This window comes from Somniosus microcephalus, chromosome 4, assembly GCF_052327205.1.
Source record: "Somniosus microcephalus isolate GS21.2 chromosome 4, FLI_Smic_1.0, whole genome shotgun sequence".
In the NCBI taxonomy this organism is placed as follows: Eukaryota; Metazoa; Chordata; class Chondrichthyes; order Squaliformes; family Somniosidae; genus Somniosus; species Somniosus microcephalus.
The window spans coordinates 44,901,826-44,924,220 of NC_140990.1; the positions used below are offsets into that span (position 1 = coordinate 44,901,826).

The following is a 22,395-nucleotide window of genomic DNA, read 5'->3' on the forward strand; positions in this document are numbered from 1 at the left end:
TCCAAGCAGGAACACATCGAGCACCTCCGCACCCTGTTCCAGCGGCTCAGTGAGCACGGGCTCATCATCAGCCCAGCCAAGTGCCAATTCGGCCTCAGCAGGATCGAATTCCTCGGCCACCACATCACGCAGGACGGAGCCATTCCCCTGCCCGCCAAGGTGCAAGCCGTCCAGCAGTTCCCCCGGCCTACCACCATCAAAGGCCTCCAGGAGTTCTTGGGGATGATCAACTTTTACAACCGCTTCATTCCCGGAGCGGCCTCCCTCATGCGGCCCCTATACGAAGCCCTCTGGGGTAAGAAAGACAGAATGGCGATCGAGTGGTTGGCGGACATGTTGACCGCTTTCGACTCAACCAAAAAGGCGCTCGCCGACGCAACCATGCTCGCTCACCCACAGCCCAACGCCAGGGTGGCCCTCACCACAGACGCCTCCGACCACGCGGTCGGCGCCGTATACGAACAGTGGGTCGACGGGGCCTGGCAACCGCTGGCCTTTTTCAGCCGCCAACTGCGCCCCCCGGAGGCCAAATACAGCGCCTTTGACCGCGAGCTCCTCGCACTGTACCTGGCAGTCCGCCATTTTAGATTTCTTCTGGAGGGCCGCCCCTTCACCGCGTTTGTCGACCACAAACCCGACATTCGCAATGGCGAAATCTGCGGACCCGTGGTCAGCCAGGCAACAACGCCAGCTCGCCGCGGGGTCCGAATTCACCACGGACATCCGGCACGTCTCCGGTCGAGACAACGTGGTGGCCGACTGCCTATCCCGCCCCGCCGTCCATGGCGCCCACCTGGCAGTGGACTATGCTCAACTGGCAGCGGAGCAACGCACCGACCCCGATCTGCTCTCCGCGCCTGCAACCCTCCCAGGGCTGCGACTGACTGACGTCACCTGCGGCCTGTCCGCCATCACAGTCAAATGCGACACCTCCTTGGCGCAACCCCGCCCCATACTCCCGGCGTCCTGGCGAAAACGGGTGTTCGACATCGTCCACGGCCTCTCACACCCCGGCACCCGCGCATCCATTAGACTGGTGGCCAACCGATTTGTCTGGCGCAGCCTGCGCAAAGATGTGCGCGTCTGGGCCAGGTCCTGCATAGCTTGCCAGTGTGCCAAAATCCACCAGCACGTCAAAGCCCCACTCGAGGAGTTCACCGTGCCAGAAAGAAGGTTCGACCACGTCCACATCGACCTCGTCGGCCCCCTGCCGCCATCACAAGGTCACACGCACCTGCTGACAATCGTGGACCGTACCACCCACTGGCCTGAGGCCATTCCACTGACGTCCACCACCACCGCCGACATCACGAGGGCGTTCATCGGTACCTGGGTCGCTCGGTTCGGCGTCCCCTCCGACATGACGTCGGATAGAGGCCCGCAGTTCACCTCTGATCTGTGGGCCGCCATCGCCCGAAACCTCGGGGTGGCCGTTCACCGCACCACGGCTTACCACCCCCAAGCCAACGGACTGTGCGAGCGATTCCACAGGTCCATGAAGGCGTCCCTCCACGCCAGCCTCGAGGACGAGGCTTGGATCGACTGCCTCCCGTGGGTGCTACTCGGCCTACGCTCTGCGGTCAAGGAAGACCTGCAAGCCTCGGCGGCGGAATTCATGTACGGCCAGCCGCTGCGCGTACCCGGAGAGTTCCTGCCCACAGCCACGACCCCCTGGTCGGCTGACCAGCAACGCCGCGCTTTTGCCAACCAAGCACAACAGTTCGCTCCGGTACCCACCGGCCGGCACGGCGAACCAGCAACCCGCGTACGACCTAGCCTGCACATGGCCAAATTTGTTTTCGTGCGCCATGACGCCCACCGAGGACCTCTACGGCCCCCATACGACGGACCCTACAGGGTACTCCAGACGGGGAACAAGTTCTTCCTCCTCAAAGTGGGCGGCAGAACTGACAAGGTGTCGGTCGACTGGCTCAAGCTGGCGCACCTAGAGCCTGACGAACCCATTCAAGTGGGCCAACCCCTACCGCGGGGCAGACCGCCTAAGAGCCCGACACGTCCGACCGCCCCGCTCCCGACACCAACCGCCAAGAGCCGTTCCAGCCGTGCCATCAAGCCGCCACGCCGGTTCATACACTCCCTACTAGTGGATTCTGGGGGGAGCTGTGTGGCGTACCGATCACAGAAAGGACACAATCCGCTTTCCGGTCCGTAGACTATAAATCAGGCGTCATGCCTTTAAGAAGGATCACACCTTTAAGAAACTCGATCTGCAACATAGTTAAGCCCAGAGCGGGGGAGGAGCAGTCGAAGCTGTGCACTGGAAAGGCAGTCGTACTTTGTGTAGTCTCTGACTGCTTTTCGTGTTCAGCATGCAGCCTCAACAATTAAACCTTTTCTGTTGAACCTCTCCGAGTTCAGTATTTTTTGCTAGGACTCCTACAGTTTCATCATAACTTCCTTGCTTTTTGCACTCTACGCCTCTCCAAAAGCAAGGGAAGTTATAATGAATTGTTAAACAATTTTTTTTGAAGAGTGAACAAGGATGTGTGTAGGAAACAATTTTGCATTTGAAAGAAGCTTGTATTGTAAAGCTTGTGCCCCTTTGCCAGGCCCGCTGCCTGCGGCCCCTCTCCCAGATTCCAGCCCCAGCTCTGTGCTGACTGCGGCCCCTCTCCCAGATTCCAACCCCAGCCCTGTGCTGACTGCGGCCCCTCTCCCAGATTCCAGCCCCAGCTCTGTGCTGACTGTGGCCCCTCTCCCAGATTCCAGCCCCAGCTCTGTGCTGACTGAGCTGCTCTCACCTGGGGACAGCGCGTCACAATCGGCCCCAGCACACCTGAGCTGGAGAGGAGGCCCCGCCCCCTTGCCGCGCCGCCATTGGTTGGAGGACCAGGCCGCCCAGTTCAGTCCACCCAGCTGAGCCCTCTTCTTATTGGTCAGAGCTCCCGTCAGTCACAGGCCGGGCCTCCATCAACCTAAATGGGCCTCTTCCTCTGATGACGTCACAACTGGGACCAGCGCCGGGTCGGAAGGTCCCGCCCCCTTGCCGCGCCGCCATTGGTTGGAGGACCATGCCGCTCAGTTCAGCCCTCTTCCTATTGGTCAGCGCTCCCGTCAGTCAGAATCACATTGTTCCGGCTCACTCCGCCACCCCGGGCGGTTCAATCCGCTCCGTTCGGCGTTCGCGGAGGTCCCGCCCGCACGACTCTCAGGTTTGGTTTTTCTCGTATTTTACTTTATAATCTCGCTCTCCGCTCCCCCCCCCCCCCGCCTCACCTCGATTTAAATCGATTCCCCAAACACTACTTTATCCCGGCCACTGATTCCGCCTCTTCCCCGGGCCCGGCCTGTAACCCTTTTTATGTTTAAAAGTCTGTGAGTAAGCTGTAACCAGACCACCTGGGGTGAGGAAGAGGATTGCTATCGTCAAATCGTGAGGCTGTGTGTGAAGGTTGGATATTAGCCAACAGTGAGGATGGACACAGAGTACAGTTATAACAACAGAAAATGCTGGAAAAACTCAGCAAGTCAGGCAACATCCGTGGAGAGAAATTTGAGTTGACGTTTCGGGTTTGACCCTTCTTCAAAACTGGAGAGAAAAGGAACTAGATCGAAGGCAGGGCTGCGATCGGACAAAAGAATAAAAGAACCAAAAGAAGTAAAAGAGATTAGAAGCTAGACGAGATGGTAATAGGCTGTGATTAGGTGTAAAGTGGCCCTGCCAGTACACTTTACACCTAATCACAGCCTATTACCATCTCGTCTAGCTTCTAATCTCTTTTGGTTCTTTTATTCTTTTGTCCGATCGCAGCCCTGCCTTCGATCTAGTTCCTTTTCTCTCCAGTTTTGAAGAAGGGTCAAACCCGAAACGTCAACTCAAATTTCTCTCCACGGATGTTGCCTGACTTGCTGAGTTTTTCCAGCATTTTCTGTTGTTATTTCGGATTTCCAACATCTGCAGTATTTTGCTATCGTACAGAGTACAGTTAACCTGGGAGGAAGGCCAGGCGAGTCTGCCACTGTGTGGAATGTTATAACATCCGCAGTGAACACACAGGCCAGGAGCAGGGGCCCTGTCTCAACCAATGAGACAGCTTCCTTCTGTGTTGCCATAACTACCCCAGATATGAGTCTTGATGGTCAAAAACAGATGGGGGCAGTAATTCCTCCCCAAACGCGTGAGTACGGAAGGGGTACTCGCGTCTGGCCGGAGGAAATGCCGGTTTTCAGCATGCACAGCGCATGCGCTGAAAACCGGCATTTCCTCTCCTAACCCAAGAGGCGAAGAGGCTAGCGCATGCGCTGTAGGGGGCAGCGCGTGCGTCTTGGATTTCCTCTGTTTTGGGGGATTTGCGCATGTGTAAAGGCCTCCGGTCTTTACGCTTGTAAAAAGCACACGTAAGTATTTATTTTTACAGGTAAGTGGTGTTTTAGTGCAATTTAGAATTTTTTTTTCCACAGTTTTATTATTTTAAAGAATCTACAATAAGGTAAGTTTAGTTTTAGACCCTTTGTATTAAAAATTTATTTTTTTCAAAAAAAAAAATTGTTTAAATTATTTTTTTTAACTTATTTTAACTTAATTTAATGATTGGGATGTTTTTTAAAATTTTATTTAAAGTTTAAGTAGTGTTTTGGGGTGCAGTACTTTTCATGAGTTTGACAGTTCTTACTCTCAAACTTATGAATGAAGTTTCCCCTCCCCTGATTGGCTGAACAGTGCTCACCTGATCCCAGCCGGCACATCGCACTAACTACGCCGCTGGGTCAGGTTAGCACAGCGCGCCGACATCAGAACCGGGCCACTGACAGGAAATCCACTGCGGGCCAGGTTTCAGATGTCGGCGCGCCGGGTAAGTGCACCTCGGGGGCTTGCACGCGCGGCAAGCCCCCGACACCAAGTTCTGGGCCATGATGCCAGAGTGTCGTCGGACTAAAGCCCGTGTAAACCAGGATGCTGCAAACGGGGCATCTTTATGATTGGATTTTGGGTTTGGGTGTCAGCCAGTGATTGGTTCAGGAGGACTTCATAGATTTTGAATGAGAGTGAGGGTATGGGAAGGGGTCTTAACAGGCACGAATTGTAGAAGATTTCAGGAGCAGAGGATTGAATCAAGGAGCCACCCAAGAGACGGAGAGAGAGAGAGAGAGACACAGGGTGCAGCCTGCTCACAGTTGCGCTTCTACCCAGAGTATAAGTGGTAATATAAGTCTGAATTATTCTCTGTAAACTGCTGCTCGAATACTGTAATGTATTAAGTCTTGCTTGTGCCGAATAAAGTTAAATCACTGTCCCCAATATGCGTCAACCTCGAATCATTTGGAACCAGGGTCCCGCCGGGATCTTATAATATTAATAACCCTATAACTGGGCTGGAGCTTAACAACAGAATCAAATCCCACTGTCAAAATGAACAGGGTTCAGTCCTGGATGTGATTAACTCAGAAGGTGAGACGACTGAGTGAATCCTTTCCCACACACAGAGCAGATGAATGGCCTCTTCCCCAGTGTGAACTTGCTGGTGCATCAGCAGATTGGATGACTGAGTGAATCCCTTCCCTCACTCGGAATAGCTGAACGGCCTCTTCCCAGTGTGAGTGCGTTGGTGTATCAGAAGATCCTTTGAGCTTTTAAAGCTCTTCGCACAATCGGAACATTTAAAAGTTCTCTTATCAGTGTGAAAAAGTTGGTGTTCAATGAGACTGGATGAACAAGTGAATCCCTTCCCACAGACGGAGCAGGTGAACGGCCTCTCCCCAGTGTGAATATGTTGGTGTTTCAGCAGTTAATGTGTGCTTTTAAAACTCTTCTCACAGGCAGAACATTTAAAAGGTCTCTTATCAGTGTGAACAAGTTGGTGTTTCTGGAGGCTGGATAACTGAGTGAATCCCTTCCTACACACGGAGCAGGTGAACAGCCTCTCCCCGGTGTGACTGCGCCGATGAGTTTCTAGCAGGGATGGGTAACTGAATCCCTTCCCACAGACCCCACATTTCCACGGTTTCTCCATGGTGTGGGTGTCCTTTGTCCAACCTGGAGAGACACATCAGTTGAAGCCTTGTCCACACACACACGTGTACGGTTTCTCCCCGCTGTGAACGGTTTGATGTTTTTTCAGGCTGCGTAACTGGTTAAAGCTCTTTCCACAGTCAGTGCACTGGAACACTCTCACTCGGGTGTGTGTGTCTCGGTGCTTTTCCAGTCACACTGATGTTTGAAATCTTTTCCCACAGACAGAACAGACAAACATTTCTCCTTCCACATTCAGAGGCCGATGATATTCAGATCCTGATGAATGGAGTGACTCTGTCAGATCTTGATGTGATGTTTGAGTTTGCAGTGTATAAATGCTGCCCTTCTCACAGCCTGTAAAAGGAGTTTACAAAAGCCATCACTGAGAGTCCAGGATAGAAATTGACAAGATTCTCTCCTCCTGGTTCCTGGCCAAGGGGGCCGCGCATGCGCCCTGCTGCCCCCTGAGCCTCTCAAGATGGCGGCCGTTACCTGGGCCTGTCACCGGGAGAAAGCCCCGCAACTGCCGCCCCACTCGGGGCAAACGCCCGGCCCGGAGGCTCGTGTTCGGGGCCAGAGGACCACCCCGGGTGTTTGTGAAGCAGATAATGTTGAGCGTTTTAATAATGGGGCCTGGGGCCGCACTCGGGGTGTGTGCAGCCCGCATCCATTTACAAATGCTCCCTGACCAGTCACCATTTCTCCTCCATTTACAGACGCTCCCTGACCAGTCACCATTTCTCCTCCATTTACAGACGCTCCCTGACCAGTCACCATTTCTCCTCCATTTACAGACGCTCCCTGACTCGCTGGTGATTTCCCAGCACTTCCTGGTTGTCCCAGAGTTTGTGTCTTAAACTGGCGGGTAGTTGTGGGGAGGCGGATAATGTTGAGTGTTTTAATAATGGGGCCTGGGGCTGCACTCTGGGTGTGAGCAGCCCACGTCCCCCCGGGGTTCATGAACCCGCTCCCTGAGCTCGGGGTGTGAGCGGCCCGCGTCCCCCCGGGGTTCATGAACCCGCTCCCTGAGCTCGGGGTGTGAGCGGCCCGCGTCCCCCCGGGGTTCATGAACCCGCTCCCTGAGCTCGGGGTGTGAGCGGCCCGCGTCCCCCCGGGGTTCATGAACCCGCTCCCTGAGCTCGGGGTGTGAGCGGCCCGCGTCCCCCCGGGGTTCATGAACCCGCTCCCTGAGCTCGGGGTGTGAGCGGCCCGCGTCCCCCCGGGGTTCATGAACCTGCTCCCTGACCTCTCACCTGAAGTGTCAGCGGGTGCGGCCAACGGCCGCGCATGCTCAGCTCACACTGCCCGGGTGATTGCCGGGAGCTCCAGACCAATACGAAGAGCGGGGCGGGGCTGGAGGACCGAGCGGGCGGCGGGTCCTCCAACCAATCGGAGTGTGTGAGGGGCGGGGCTTGACCTTTAAACCTGAACAACAGAAGGTGAGCTGAGTATGCGAAGCCCTTGGCAGCAGCCGCTGACATATCAGGTGAGCGAGCTCAGGGAGCGGGTTCATGAACCCCGGGGGGGACGCGGGCTGCTCACATCTCGAGTGCGGCCCCAGGCCCCATTATTAAAACACTCAACATTATCCGCCCGCCGCTTCCCGGTTTCTCCCGATTTGCTCATCAAAGGGGCCCCGCGCCAAACTCCGGGACAGACAGGAGGTCAGGGAGCGTCTGTAAATGGAGGAGAAATGGTGACTGGTCAGGGAGCAATGACATCATAAGTATTAAAATAGAAAGGGATTGTCACCTTGGATAAAATAGGGAGATCTGAAATTAGTTGGCGCTCCAGGTCCAGATGATACCCACTCACGGGTGTTTAAAGAGATGGGACAGTGCTCTGTGAGCCCCTTGCCTGTATCATCAACAGCTCCATAGAGTCAGGGATTGTTCCCTGGGATTGGAAGGTAGTTCTCGTCATTCCCATTTTCAAAACAGGGAGAAATCAGCGCCTGGAATTAGTGTGATCTCCATTAGAGGGAAGATGCTTGAAGGGATCCTGAGAGATACTGTTTATGGTCACTGGGACAGGGAAGGATCCATTAGAAATACTCACAGCTTCTGGAAAAGAAGGTCGCATCCTACAAACTTGCCTCAGTCGGACGTGGGACTTGCCTGTTTACTCTGCTTGATGGATCAATATAAGATACGGTAGAGGATGGAGAATCTGCTCATCTTAAAGTTGTTGACACTCAACTCTTGGACCTATTAATTAAATAATAAGACAAGGCGTTAGCTGGAATCTAACACCCACTTCTTTCTGCTCCTCTTAAAGTTTTACTATTTAGATTTTTTAATTGAATTGGGATGTGGACATCGCTGGCAAGGCCAGCATTTATTGCCCATCCCCAGTTGCCATTGAGAAGCTGGTCTTGAGCTGCCTTCTTGAATCGCTACAGTCCGTGTGGTGAAGGTGCTCCCACAGTGCTGTTATAGAGGGAGTTCCAGGATTTGGAACCAGCGATGATGAAGGAACGGCAATATATTTACAAGTCAGGATGGGGTGTGTAACTTGGAGGGGAACTTGCAGGTGGTGGTGTTCCCATGTGCCTGCTGTCCTTGTCCTAGGTGGAAGATGTCGCAGGTTTGGGAGGTGCTGTCAAAGAAGCCTTGGTGTAGTGCATCATGTAGACGGTACACCCTGCAGCCACGGTACGACGGTGGTGGAGGGAGTGAATGTTTAAGGTGGCGGATGGGGAGCTCATCAAGCAGGCTACTTTGTCCTGAATGGTGTTGAGCCTCTTGAGTGTTGTTGGAGCTGCACTCATCCAGGCAAGTGGAGAGTATTTCCATCACACTCCTGACTTGTGCCTTGTAGATGTGGAAAGGCTTTCAGGAGTCACTGCTGAATGCCCAGCCTCTGAACTGCTCTTATAGCCACAGTATTTATGTGGCTGGTCCAGTTAAGTTTCTGAGGGTCAATGGTAACCCCCAGAATGTTGATGGTGGGAGATTCAGTGATGGTAATGCCGTTGAATGTCAAGGGTCAGTGGTTAGACTCTCTCTTGTTGGAGATAGTCAATGCCTGGCTCTTGTGTGGCGTGAATGTTACTTGCCACTTATCAGCTCAAGCATGAATGGCTTCTAAGTCTTGCTGCATGCGGGCACGGACTACTTCACTATCTGAGGAGTTGTGAATGGAATTGATCACTGTGCGAACATCCCCACTTCTGACCTTATGGTAACGGAACGACATTGGTGAAACAGCTGAAGATGGTTAAGCCTAGGACACTGCCCTGAAGAACTCCTGCAGCGATGTCCTGGGGCCGAGATGATTGACCTCCAACAATCACAACTATCTTCCTTTGTGCTCGGTGTGACTCCAGCCAGTGGAACGTTTTCCCCCTGATTCTCATTGACTTCAGTTTTACTTGGGCTCCTTGATGCCACACTCAGTCAAATGCTGCCTTGATGTCAAGAGCAGTCACTCTCACCTTACCTCTGGAATTCAGCTCTTCTGTCCATGTCTGGACCAAGGCTGTAATGAGGTCTGGAGCCGAGTGGTTGTGGTGGAACCCAAACTGAACATCGGTGAGCAGGTTATTGGTGAGTAAGTGCCGCTTGATAGCACTGTCGACGACACCTTCCATGACTTTGCTGAGCAGAGTGATGGGGCAGTAATTGGCTGGATTGGATTTGTCCTGCTTTTTGTGGACAGGACATACCTGGGCAATTTTCCACATTGTCTAAAGTCTCCTCCTTTGTCTCTGTGTCAGTTTTTGACAGATTCCGCTTTAGTGAAGCTCCTTGGAAGGTTTTACTACGTTATAGGCGCTATGTAAATGAAAGTTGTTGTTGCTGTGCTACCATTGGCTTCAGCTTTGCCAGACACAATCATCCAGGGCCGGCGGCTGTGCTGCTCCCCATGGTCGAAATGTTGCAGCTCGCTGTATCAGCCCACAAGTTCAGAATTAGCAATGTACTGGAGGACAGACAGTGACGGGCCGAACCCCACCATCACACAGCACCTTCAGTATAGGCTCACAGCTCAGAATTACTACTTGGTGAGGTAATGGGGGGCAGACAGTGACTGGGGCCGAACCTCACCACACAGCCCCTTCAGTATAGGCTCACAGTTCAGAATTACCACTTGGTGAGGTACTGGAGGGCAGACAGTGTCTGGGGCCGAACCCCACCATCATGCAGCACCTTCAGTATAGGCTCACAGCTCAGAATTACCACTCTGTGAGGTACTGGGGGGCAGACAGTGACTGGGGCCGAACCTCACCATCAGGCAGCACCTTCAGGAGTGAAATGGAGGAAAATCCGAGCCTGCGATAAATGGGGATTTCAAACAGCGAGGATGAGGCGATGAGAGAGTGTGTGGGACGAGGGTTTTATAGCTTAGGAGGGGCATGAGAGGATAGAATGTTCCAGGGAAACGAGTACTGTCTGTTCAGAATTTCTACCCTGTCCGTAACTCGATGTAAAGTTATGAGGACAAGTTGCACAGACTGGGCTTGTATTCCCTTGAATATAGAAGATTACGGGTGATCTGATTGAGGTGTTTAAGATGATTAATGGAGTTGATAGGGTAGATAGAGCTTTGTTTTCAATGCATTGTTGTAGATTTTTGTCTTTCCCACCTGTGTGTTTAGCATCACCTGGCTGGAGCTCAAAGGACAATCTGGGGGAGGATCGTACGGCGGGAACAGAACTTCAGCCTTGTCACAGTCCTTCAGGGCCACACTGAGAGGGGCAAACGGCACTTTGGTCTTTGTCGTCTCTCTTCACTGACAAAGTCGCCGTGTGGGTTAATCTTGAGGCCTGTAAGAAATGTGTCCCAGCCGCTCTCTTCCATGGTTCAGAGCTCCTAGGCACGGAACAGAAGGCTCCTTTACAACTGTGTTTAGAGTCAGGAAGAACAACGGTGAATGCTGGAAACGTGCTGTCAAATCAGAGATTGGTGTCAAACTGCGATCTGCTCCTGACTTAAAGTGAAACGGTAGGCTCAGGGAGTGGGGCCTCCAGGAGTGGACTGGGAGAAAGCTGGGTTTCAGTATCCTGACAAATATATGGCGAGGAACCAGAGGAATCCTTACTGAAGAACCGTGTGGGGTTTTACCGGCCAGCGTAGGTCTAGGGGTGAATGACTCCTGACTCCCTGAACTGTCTTACATTGAACCCAGTTTGGAACAACATCAATTCAGTTTATAGGAGAATCGGGACAAATATCACCCACAATTGAGGGAGACAAAAGCAGCCATTCGAAAAACTAAGACATTTTTGGAAAAGAAGATGGTGCACAATTGTGGTAATAATACCAAAACTTTCCCAGCTACGTCAGGAGGCAGAAGGCATCGTCACATAGAGTCATAACGGCACAGAAGGAGGCCATTTGGCCCATCAACTCCGTGCCAGAGTTATAACAACAACTTGTATTTATATAGCACATTTAACATAGTAAAACACCTCAAGGCACTTCACAGGAACATCATAAAACTAAATTTGACACTGAGACACATAAGGAGATGTTAGAGCAGATGGCCAAACGCTTGGTCAAAGAGGTAGGTTTTACGGAACCTCTTGAGAGGTAGCGAGGCAGAGAGGTTTAGGGAGAGAATTCTAGAGGTTAGGGCTTTGGCTGCTGAAGGCACGGCCAGCAATGATTGAGCGATTAAAACCGGATATGCTCAAAAGGCCTGAATTAGAGAAGCGCAGATAACTCGGATGGTTGTGGGGCTGGAGGAGATGACAGAGATAGGGAGAGGCGAGGCCATTCCTGTTAAGTATATCCTGTCAGGTCTATGATCATCCTTGCAAATCTTTGTTACACCTTCTCCAGTGGCTCTACTTTTTATAATATGGAGACCAAAACTGCTCACAGTCCGCCAAGTGTGGACTAACCAAGGTTCAAAACAAGTTTAACAGAACTTCGCTGCTGTTCAATTCTTTCCCTGTAGAAATGAACCCCAGTGCTTGGTTTGCTCCTGTTATGGCCTTATTAACCTGCATTGTCACTATTAGTGACTTGTGTATCTGGACCCCGAGATCACTTTGCTCCTCTATCACACAGAATCTACAGTGCAGATAGAGGCCATTTCGGCCCATCAAGCCTGCACCGACACATATCCCACCCTATCCCCGTAACCCCACATATTTAATCCCCTAACACTAAGGGTCAATTTATCATAGCCAAATCAACCTAACCTGCACATCTTTGGACTGTGGGAGGAAACCGGAACAAACCCACGCAGACACGGGGAGAATGTGCAAACTCCACACAGACAGTCACCCGAGGCCAGATTTGAACCCGGGTCCCTGGCGCTGTGAGGCAACAGTGCTAACCACTATGCCACCGTGCCCCCCTATTTAGGCTCTTACTTTCCAAGCAGTGTGTGGCCTCCTCATTCTTCCTACCAAAATACACTACCTCACACTTATCTATATTGATATTCATTTGTCAATTACACGCCCATTCTGCAAAGGTATTAATATCATCTTGTATTTTGTCGCAGTCTTCCTCAGTATAAACTTTACCCTCCAACTTGGTACCAACAACAAATTTTGAAATTGTTCTTCTGATTCCCGAGGACAAATCGTTTATGTAAACAGTGGTCCCAGCACTGATCCCTGTGGAACACCACTTTCCACCTTTTGCCAGTCTGAGTAGCTACTCCCAACCCCTACTCTCTGTTTTGTAACCAGCTTGCTATCCATAACAGTATGTAAGATCTAGAAGGTGACCAGGCCGTGTGGAGTGAAGGGCCAGGCAGCAGAATGGATGGAAAGATGGATGCAAAACAGAAATCAGAGGATTGGAGTGAAGGGAAGTTTGTCGCCATCTTTCCACCGTACTTGTGTGTCGCTGTACACTACATAGTTATTACTGTTTGTTTCATATTTGTGGTGCACTAGGGCTCTTGCCTAAACGGTTTTGTTCCTCTCTGGTGACAGTGGGACTACTTAGTGTCGCCCCTACCGGTAGTCAAAAAAGGCCCACTCTCAATCAGATGACAAAAATAATGGTTTGTTCACCAATTAGAGCTTTCAATGGCGTCGTTTACCCAGAATGCACCGCGCAGCAGAATGTGCCCTATCAATGACTACAGGAACCCAGTGCGCAGGCGCGAGACAGGACGCCGCTCTGAGCATGCGCAGGGTGAGTGGCAGAGACATAGAAAAATAGGAGCAGGAGTAGGCCATTCGGCCCTTCGAGCCTGCTCCACCATTCAATGCGATCATGGCTGATCCTCTATCTCAATACCATATTCCCGCTCTCTCCCCATACCCCTTGATGCCTTTTGTGTCTAGAAATCTATCTATCTACCTTCTTAAACATATTCAGTGACTTGGCCTCCACAGCCTGCTGTGGTAGAGAATTCCACAGGTTCACCACCCTCTGAGTGAAGAAATTTCTCCTCATCTCAGTCCTAAATAGCCGACCCCGTATCCTGAGACTGTGACCCCTTGTTCTAGACCCCCCCAGCCAGGGGAAACATCTTCCCTGCATCCAGACTGTCTAGCCCTGTCAGAATTTTATACATTTCAATGAGATCCTCTCTCATTCTTCTAAACTAGTGAATACAGGCCTAGTCAACCCAATCGCTCCTCATACGACAGTCCTGCCATCCCAGGAATCAGTCTGGTGAACCTTTACTGCACTCCCTCTGGCAAGTACATCCTCTCTTAGGTAAGGAGACCAAAACTGCACACAGTACTCCAGGTGTGGCCTCACCAAGGCCCTGTATAACTGCAGTAAGACATCCTTGCTCCTGTACTCAAATCCTCTTGCAATGAAGGCCAGCATACCATTTGCCTTCCTAACTGCTTGCTGCACCTGCATGTTTGCATTCAGTGACTGGTGTACAAGGACACCCAGGTCCCTTTGTACATCAACATTTCCCAATCTATCACCATTTAAATAATACTCTGCCTTTCTGTTTTTTCTACCGAAGTGGATAACTTCACATTTATCCACGTTATACTGCATCTGCCATGTATTTGCCCACTCACTCAACTTGTCTAAATCGCCTTGAAGCCTCTTTGCATCCTCCTCACAACTCACAATCCCACCTAGTTTCGTGTCGTCAGCAAACTTGGAAATATTACATTTGGTTCCCTCATCCAAATCATTGATATATATTGTGAATAGCTGGGGCCCAAGCACTGATCCCTGCGGTACCCCACTGGTCACCGCCTGCCACCCCGAAAAAGACCCATTTATTCCTACTCTCTGTTTCCTGTCTATAAACCAATTTTCAATCCATGCCAGTTTATTACCCCCAATCCCATGAGCTTTAATTTTGCACACTAACCTCTTATGTGGGACTTTAATCAAAGGCCTTCTGAAAATCCAAATACACTACATCCACTGGTTCTCCCTTATCTATTCTACCAGTTACATCCTCAAAAAACTCCAGTAGGTTTGTCAAACACGATTTCCCTTTCATAAATCCAGGTTGACTCTGTCTAATCCCGTTGATATTTTCTAAGTGTCCTGTTATCACATCCTTTATAATCGAGTCTAGCATTTTCCCTACTACTGATGTTAGGCTAATAGTGGGGTTACATTTGCCACCCTCCAATCTGCAGGAACTGTTCTATAATCTATAGAATTTTGGAATTGCTGGTTGTGGGATGTTGCTGAGCGAAAATTGGCTGCCGGTTTTCCTACATTACAACAGGGCATCCACTTCATTGGCTGTAAAGCGCTTTGGGACGTCCAATGGTGGTGAAAGGCGCTATATAAATGCAAGTCTTTCTTTTCTTTAAGTTCTTTGTTTCTCTTTTTCACTCCATTTTGACCCAGACTGTCTCACAATGGAGGGGTTATCATAGAATCACAGAAATTTAGGGCACAGAAGGAGGCCATTCGGCCCATCGTGCCTGAGCCGGCCGAAAAACAGCTTTCCAGCCTAATCTCACTTTCCAGCTCTTGGTCTGTAGCTCTGCAGGTGACAGCACTTCATGTACATATCCAAGTACTTTTCAACTGAGATGAGGGTTTCTGCCTCAACCACCCTTTCAGGCAGAAAGTTCCAGACCCCGACCACCCTCTGAGTGAAAAAAGTTCTCCTCAACTCCCCTGTAATCCTTCTACCAATTACTTTAAATCTATGGCCCCTGGTTATTGACCTCTCTGCTAAGGAAAATAGGTCCTTCCTACCCACTCTATCCAGGCCCCTCATAATTTTATACACCTCAATCAAGTCTCCCTCAGTCTCCTCTGCTCCAAAGAGCAGTTAGTTACAGAGATTGGAGAAGTTTGGGGCTTTTTTTGCACTGAAACAGCGAAGGATGAGGGCCAGCCTGATGGAGGTCCTCAAGACCATGAGGGTTATTGATCAAAGGCAAATCACAGATTCCTCTCTGGGCACCTCAACGTCCGCATGCACCGCACTTGTTGGGGTTTAGAACACGCATGCTCAGGGGCAGAGTCCCAGAACCAGCTGCTAGTGGGCATGCTCAGGGGCCCAGAGTCCCAGAACCAGCTGCTAGTGGGCATGCTCAGGGGCCCAGAGTCCCAGAACCAGCTGCTAGTGGGCATGCTCAGGGGCCCAGAGTCCCAGAACCAGCTGCTAGTGGGCATGCTCAGGGGCCCAGAGTCCCAGAACCAGCTGCTAGTGGGCATGCTCAGGGGCCCAGAGTCCCAGGACCAGCTGCTAGTGGGCATGCTCAGGGGCCCAGAGTCCCAGGACCAGCTGCTAGTGGGCATGCTCAGGGGCAGAGTCCCAGGACCAGCTGCTAGTGGGCATGCTCAGGGGCCCAGAGTCCCAGAACCAGCTGCTAGTGGGCATGCTCAGGGGCCCAGAGTCCCAGGACCAGCTGCTAGTGGGCATGCTCAGGGGCCCAGAGTCCCAGGACCAGCTGCTAGTGGGCATGCTCAGGGGCCCAGAGTCCCAGGACCAGCTGCTAGTGGGCATGCTCAGGGGCAGAGTCCCAGGACCAGCTGCTAGTGGGCATGCTCAGGGGACAGAGTCCCAGGACCAGCTGCTGGTGGGCATGCTCAGGGGCAGAGTCCCAGGACCAGCTGCTAGTGGGCATGCTCAGGGGCAGAGTCCCAGGACCAGCTGCTAGTGGGCATGCTCAGGGGCAGCGGAGTCCCAGAACCAGCTGCTAGTGGGCATGCTCAGGGGCAGAGTCCCAGGACCAGCTGCTAGTGGGCATGCTCAGGGGCCCAGAGTCCCAGAACCAGCTGCTAGTGGGCATGCTCAGGGGCCCAGAGTCCCAGAACCAGCTGCTAGTGGGCATGCTCAGGGGCCCAGAGTCCCAGGACCAGCTGCTAGTGGGCATGCTCAGGGGCAGAGTCCCAGGACCAGCTGCTAGTGGGCATGCTCAGGGGCAGCGGAGTCCCAGAACCAGCTGCTAGTGGGCATGCTCAGGGGCAGAGTCCCAGGACCAGCTGCTAGTGGGCATGCTCAGGGGCCCAGAGTCCCAGAACCAGCTGCTAGTGGGCATGCTCAGGGGCCCAGAGTCCCAGGACCAGCTGCTAGTGCGCATGCTCAGGGGCAGAGTCCCAGGACCAGCTGCTAGTGGGCATGCTCAGGGGCAGAGTCCCAGGACCAGCTGCTAGTGGGCATGCTCAGGGGCAGAGTCCCAGGACCAGCTGCTAGTGGGCAAACTCAGGGGCAGAGTCCCAGGACCAGCTCATAGGGGGCATGCTCAGGGGCAGCAGATTCTCAGGACCAGCTGCTAGTGGGCATGCTCAGGGGACAGAGTCCCAGGACCAGCTGCTAGTGGGCATGCTCAGGGGGCAGAGTCCCAGGACCAGCTGCTAGTGGGCATGCTCAGGGGCAGAGTCCCAGGACCAGCTGCTAGTGAGCATGCTCAGGGGCCCAGAGTCCCAGGACCAGCTGCTAGTGCGCATGCTCAGGGTAGCAGAGTCCCAGGACCAGCTGCTAGTGGGCATGCTCAGGGTAGCAGAGTCCCAGGACCAGCTGCTAGTGGGCATGCTCAGGGGCAGCAGGGTCCCAGAACCAGCTGCTAGTGCGCATGCTCAGGGGCCCAGAGTCCCAGAACCAGCTGCTAGTGGGCATGCTCAGGGGCAGAGTCCTAGGACCAGCTGCTAGTGGGCATGCTCAGGGGCAGCAGGGTCCCAGAACCAGCTGCTAGTGGGCATGCTCAGGGGCCCAGAGTCCCAGAACCAGCTGCTAGTGGGCATGCTCAGGGGCAGAGTCCTAGGACCAGCTGCTAGTGGGCATGCTCAGGGGCAGCAGGGTCCCAGAACCAGCTGCTAGTGCACATGCTCAGGGGCAGAGTCCCAGGACCATCTGCTAGTAGGCATGCTCAGGGGCAGCAGAGTCCCAGGACCAGCTGCTAGTGGGCATGCTCACGGGCAGAGTCACAGGACCAGCTGCTAGTGGGCATGCTCAGGGGCATAGTCCCAGGACCAGCTGCTAGTGCACATGCTCAGGGGCTGCAGAGTCCCAGGACCAGCTGCTAGTGGGCATGCTCAGGGGCAGAGTCCCAGGACCAGCTGCTAGTGGGCATGCTCAGGGGCAGCAGAGTCACAGGACCAGCTGCTAGTGGGCATGCTCAGGGGCATAGTCCCAGGACCAGCTGCTAGTGCGCATGCTCGGGCAGCAGAGTCCCAGGACCAGTTGCTAGTGTGCATGCTCAGGGGTAGCAGAGTCCCAGGACCAGCTGCTAGTGGGCATGCTCAGGGGCCCAGAGTCCCACAACCAGCTGCTAGTGCGCATGCTCAGGGGCAGAGTCCCAGAACCAGCTGCTAGTGGGCATGCTCAGGGGCAGAGTCCCAGGACCAGCTGCTAGTGCGCATGTTCAGGGGCAGAGTCCCAGGACCAGCTGCTAGTGGGCATGCTCAGGGGTAGCAGAGTCCCAGGACCAGCTGCTAGTGGGCATGCTCAGGGGTAGCAGAGTCCCAGGACCAGCTGCTAGTGGGCATGCTCAGTGTAGCAGAGTCCCAGAACCAGCTGCTAGTGCGCATGCTCGGGGGCGACACACTGGGTAACGGTCGTTAACGGTTGAAGAGTCGGAATTACCGGCGGAAAGCGAGTTTTTTCAGCTAGACAGACGCACGGAGAGGGACGGGGAAATAAATGACGGTAAACACAAACCTGGAGTCTGAGGGTCCCGGGAAGCGAACGGAGCAGATTCAGCCTCGCGGAGCAGGTCAGACTTCCTCAGAGACATGTGACCCGGGCCTCAGTCCGGAGTGAGTCGGACGACACGCTTCCGGGAGGCGGTAGGAGATTGTCGGCTCGGGGAGGAATTGGACCCGCAGTTAGGCTGGGAAGCTTCATAAACACCTGGTGTAGGCCTCAGGCCCCGAATAAGAGCCCAGAGGCCCCGTGTTTGCCCCGCGGTGACAGGCCCGGGTCCGCGGGGTCACTGGCCGCCATCTTGGACAGGGAGGGATCACGGCGCATGCGCAGCCATCTTGGTACAGGAACAGCGATTGGGCGGGGCTTCAGGGTGCCAGTGACCAGGAGAGAGAATCACAGAAATCACAGAAACCCCACAGTGCAGATAGAGGCCATTTCGGCCCATCGAGCCTGCACCGACACATATCCCACCCGATCCCTGTAACCCCTACACCAACACATATCCCACCCTATCCCCGTAACCCCACGTATTTAATCCCCCTAACACTAAGGGTCAATTTATCATAGCCAATCAACCTAACCCGCACATCTTTGGACTGTGGGAGGAAACCGGAGCACCCGGAGGAAACCCACGCAAACACGGGGAGAATGTGCAAACTCCACACAGACAGTCACCCGAGGCCGGATTCGAACCCGGGTCCCTGGCGCTGTGAGGCAACAGTGCTAACCACTATGCCACCGTGCGTCATTGACTTATTGATTGTATTCTCACTGTGCACACAGCGGGTGTAGAACTGAACCCAACCAGAGTAGAGGGAGGGGGAAAACTGGGAGTGGAGGAAAGAAATGTTGGAGATGGTGCGATGGGTTTGGATTTCAGCACAGGGAGGAGGGAGAGTGTGTGGGACGGGGATTTACAGCTTTGGGGGAACAAGAGAGGAAAGATTGTTCCATAGAAACTAGAATTGTCTGTTCTGAATTTCTATCCTGCACTTAGTGATGACTTTTGTAAACTCCCTTTACAGAGAATCAGATGGGGAGGATTTGCAAACGAGAAACTCAAACCAAACATCATGTCAAGATCTGATAAGAGTCACTCGATTCATAAGGACTTGAATATCATCGGCCTTTGAATGTAGAAGAAATATTTGCCTGTTCTGTCCGTGGGCAAAGATTTCAAACATCAGTGTGACTGCAGAAGCACCGAGACACCCACACTGAGACTGTTCCAGTGCACTGACTGTGGAAAGAGCTTTAACCAGTTACACAGCCTGAAAAAACATCGCACCATTCAAAGCGGGGAGAAACTACACGTGTTCTGTGTGGAGACGAGGCTTCAACTGATCGTCCAACCTGGAGAGATACAAGGACACCTGCACCATGGAGAAATGTGGGGACAGTGGGAAGGGATTCAATTAACCGTCCTAGCTGGAATCTGGGAAGAGGCTGTTTACCAGCTCCTTTTATTGGAAGGGATTCACTCAATTGTCTAACATGTTGACACGCCAGCGAGCTCGCAGTAGGGAGAGGCCGTTCACCTGCTCTGTGTGTGGGAAGGGATTCACTTGTTCATCCCACCTCACTGCACACCAACTTGATCACGCTGATGAGAGACCTTTTAAATGCTCTGACTGTGGGAACAGCTTTAAAACCTCCGAGGAACTGATTAAACACCAGCGAGTTCACACTGACGAGAGACCGTTCTGTTGCTCTCACTGCGGGAAGAGGTTCCGGCAGTCATTCCGTCTGGCTGAACACCAGCTCCTTCACACTCATGAGAGTCCATTCAGTTGCTCTCACTGTGGGGAGAGGTTCAGCCAGTCATTGCAACTCGCTGAACACCAGCAAGTTCACACCAAGGAGAGACCGTTCAACTGCTCCGAGTGTGGGAAGGGATTCACTCGTTTAGCCCGCCTTTTGATACATGAGGACATTTACACTGGGGATTTGCCGTTCTACTGCTCCGTGTGTGGGAAGGGATTCACTCATTCAAACGAACTTTTGACACACCAGCGAGTTCACACTGGGGAGAGGCCATTCACCTGCTCCGTGTGTGGGAAGAGATTCGCTCAGTCATCCCACTTCCATGAACATCAACGTGTTCACTCTGATAAGAGACCTTTTAAATGTTCTGAATGTGAGAAGACCTTTAAAAGAAGTAATGATCTGCTGACACACCAGCGAGTTCACACTGGGGAGAGACCATTCACCTGCTCCGTGTGTGGGAAGAGATTCGCTCAGTCATCCCACTTCCATGCACACCAACGTGTTCACTCTGATAAGAGACCTTTTAAATGTTCTGAATGTGAGAAGACCTTTAAAAGAAGTAAGGATCTGCTGACACACCAGCGAGTTCACACTGGGGAGAGGCCGTTCACCTGCTCCGTGTGTGGGAAGGCATTCGCTGATTCATCCCACCTACTGAGACACCGACGCACTCACACTGGGGAGAAGCCGTTTACCTGCTCTGAGTGTGGGAAGGGATTCATTCAATCATCCGGCCTGCTGGCACACCAGCGAGTTCACACTGGGGAGAGACCATTCACCTGCTCCGTGTGTGGGAAGAGATTCGCTCAGTCATCCCACTTCCATGAACATCAACGTGTTCACTCTGATAAGAGACCTTTTAAATGTTCTGAATGTGAGAAGACCTTTAAAAGAAGTAATGATCTGCTGACACACCAGCGAGTTCACACTGGGGAGAGACCATTCACCTGCTCCGTGTGTGGGAAGAGATTCGCTCAGTCATCCCACTTCCATGAACACCAACGTGTTCACTCTGATAAGAGACCTTTTAAATGTTCTGAATGTGAGAAGACCTTTAAAAGAAGTAAGGATCTGCTGACACACCAGCGAGTTCACACTGGGGAGAGGCCGTTCATCTGCTCCGTGTGTGGGAAGGCATTCGCTGATTCATCCCACCTACTGAGACACCGACGCACTCACACTGGGGAGAAGCCGTTTACCTGCTCTGAGTGTGGGAAGGGATTCATTCAATCATCCGGCCGGCTGGCACACCAGCGAGTTCACACTGGGGAGAGACCATTCACCTGCTCCGTGTGTGGGAAGAGATTCGCTCAGTCATCCCACTTCCATGAACACCAACGTGTTCACTCTGATAAGAGACCTTTTAAATGTTCTGAATGTGAGAAGACCTTTAAAACAAGTAATGATCTGCTGACACACCAGCGAGTTCACACTGGGGAGAGACCATTCACCTGCTCCGTGTGTGGGAAGAGATTCGCTCAGTCATCCCACTTCCATGAACACCAACGTGTTCACTCTGATAAGAGACCTTTTAAATGTTCTGAATGTGAGAAGACCTTTAAAAGAAGTAAGGATCTGCTGACACACCAAAGCACTCACACTGGGGAGAGGCCGTTCACCTGTTCCGTGTGTGGGAAGGCATTCGCTGATTCATCCCACCTACTGAGACACCGGCGCACTCACACTGGGGAGAAGCCGTTTACCTGCTCTGAGTGTGGGAAGGGATTCATTCAATCATCCGGCCTGCTGGCACACCAGCGAGTTCACACTGGGGAGAGACCATTCACCTGCTCCGTGTGTGGGAAGAGATTCGATCAGTCATCCCACTTCCATGAACACCAACGTGTTCACTCTGATAAGAGACCTTTTAAATGTTCTGAATGTGAGAAGACCTTTAAAAGAAGTAAGGATCTGCTGACACACCAGCGAGTTCACACTGGGGAGAGGCCGTTCACCTGCTCCGTGTGTGGGAAGGCATTCGCTGATTCATCCCACCTACTGAGACACCGACGCACTCACACTGGGGAGAAGCCGTTTATCTGCTCTGAGTGTGGGAAGGGATTCATTCAATCATCCGGCCTGCTGGCACACCAGCGAGTTCACACTGGGGAGAGGCCATTCACCTGCTCCGTGTGTGGGAAGGGATTCACTTTTACATCCAACCTGTTGAGACACCAGCGAGTTCACAAGTGACTGCACGGGTTGGATTCTGCTGTTATTCCTGCTGTGAATCACATCCAGGACTGAACCATGTTCATTCTGACAGTTGGGGTTTGTTTCTGTTGATGTTAATAACCTGTAACTGGGCTGGAGTTTAATATTCTGGATCAATGCCAAATAAATCAGCTTTGTTTCAAACACACAGTGTGTCGAGTATTTGTTTCCTCCAAGATAAGAGGAGACTAATTGATGTCCTGTTACAGACTGCTCCATTTTTGGGCCTTTTCTCCTTTCTAAATCTAGATTTTTTTCAGTTCTCATACCTTCAGTTACTCTCATGGACAAGTCCCAGCTCCCCATATATTCCAGAGTCCCTCTCCTAGCCTTGGTATCCAGGGAAGATATCGGTAACGCCCAGGATCACTCAACACAAAACCCAGTCTGTTAATCACTTTCAGCTACTGGACTTAGTGTGTGCCCCACA

General features: G+C 52.4%; 1 protein-coding gene across 1 annotated transcript; it reads left to right on the plus strand.

Moving 5' to 3' along the window:
* Nucleotides 1-3,075: 3,075 nt before the first annotated feature.
* Nucleotides 3,076-22,109, plus strand: LOC147118780 (uncharacterized). The gene is made up of 2 exons (XM_085984564.1): nucleotides 3,076-3,173; nucleotides 19,010-22,109. The coding sequence occupies exon 2, from the start codon at nucleotides 19,479-19,481 to the stop codon at nucleotides 21,942-21,944; it is 2,466 nt and encodes an 821-aa protein (XP_085840690.1). The 5' UTR covers nucleotides 3,076-3,173; nucleotides 19,010-19,478; the 3' UTR covers nucleotides 21,945-22,109.
* Nucleotides 22,110-22,395: the final 286 nt, after the last annotated feature.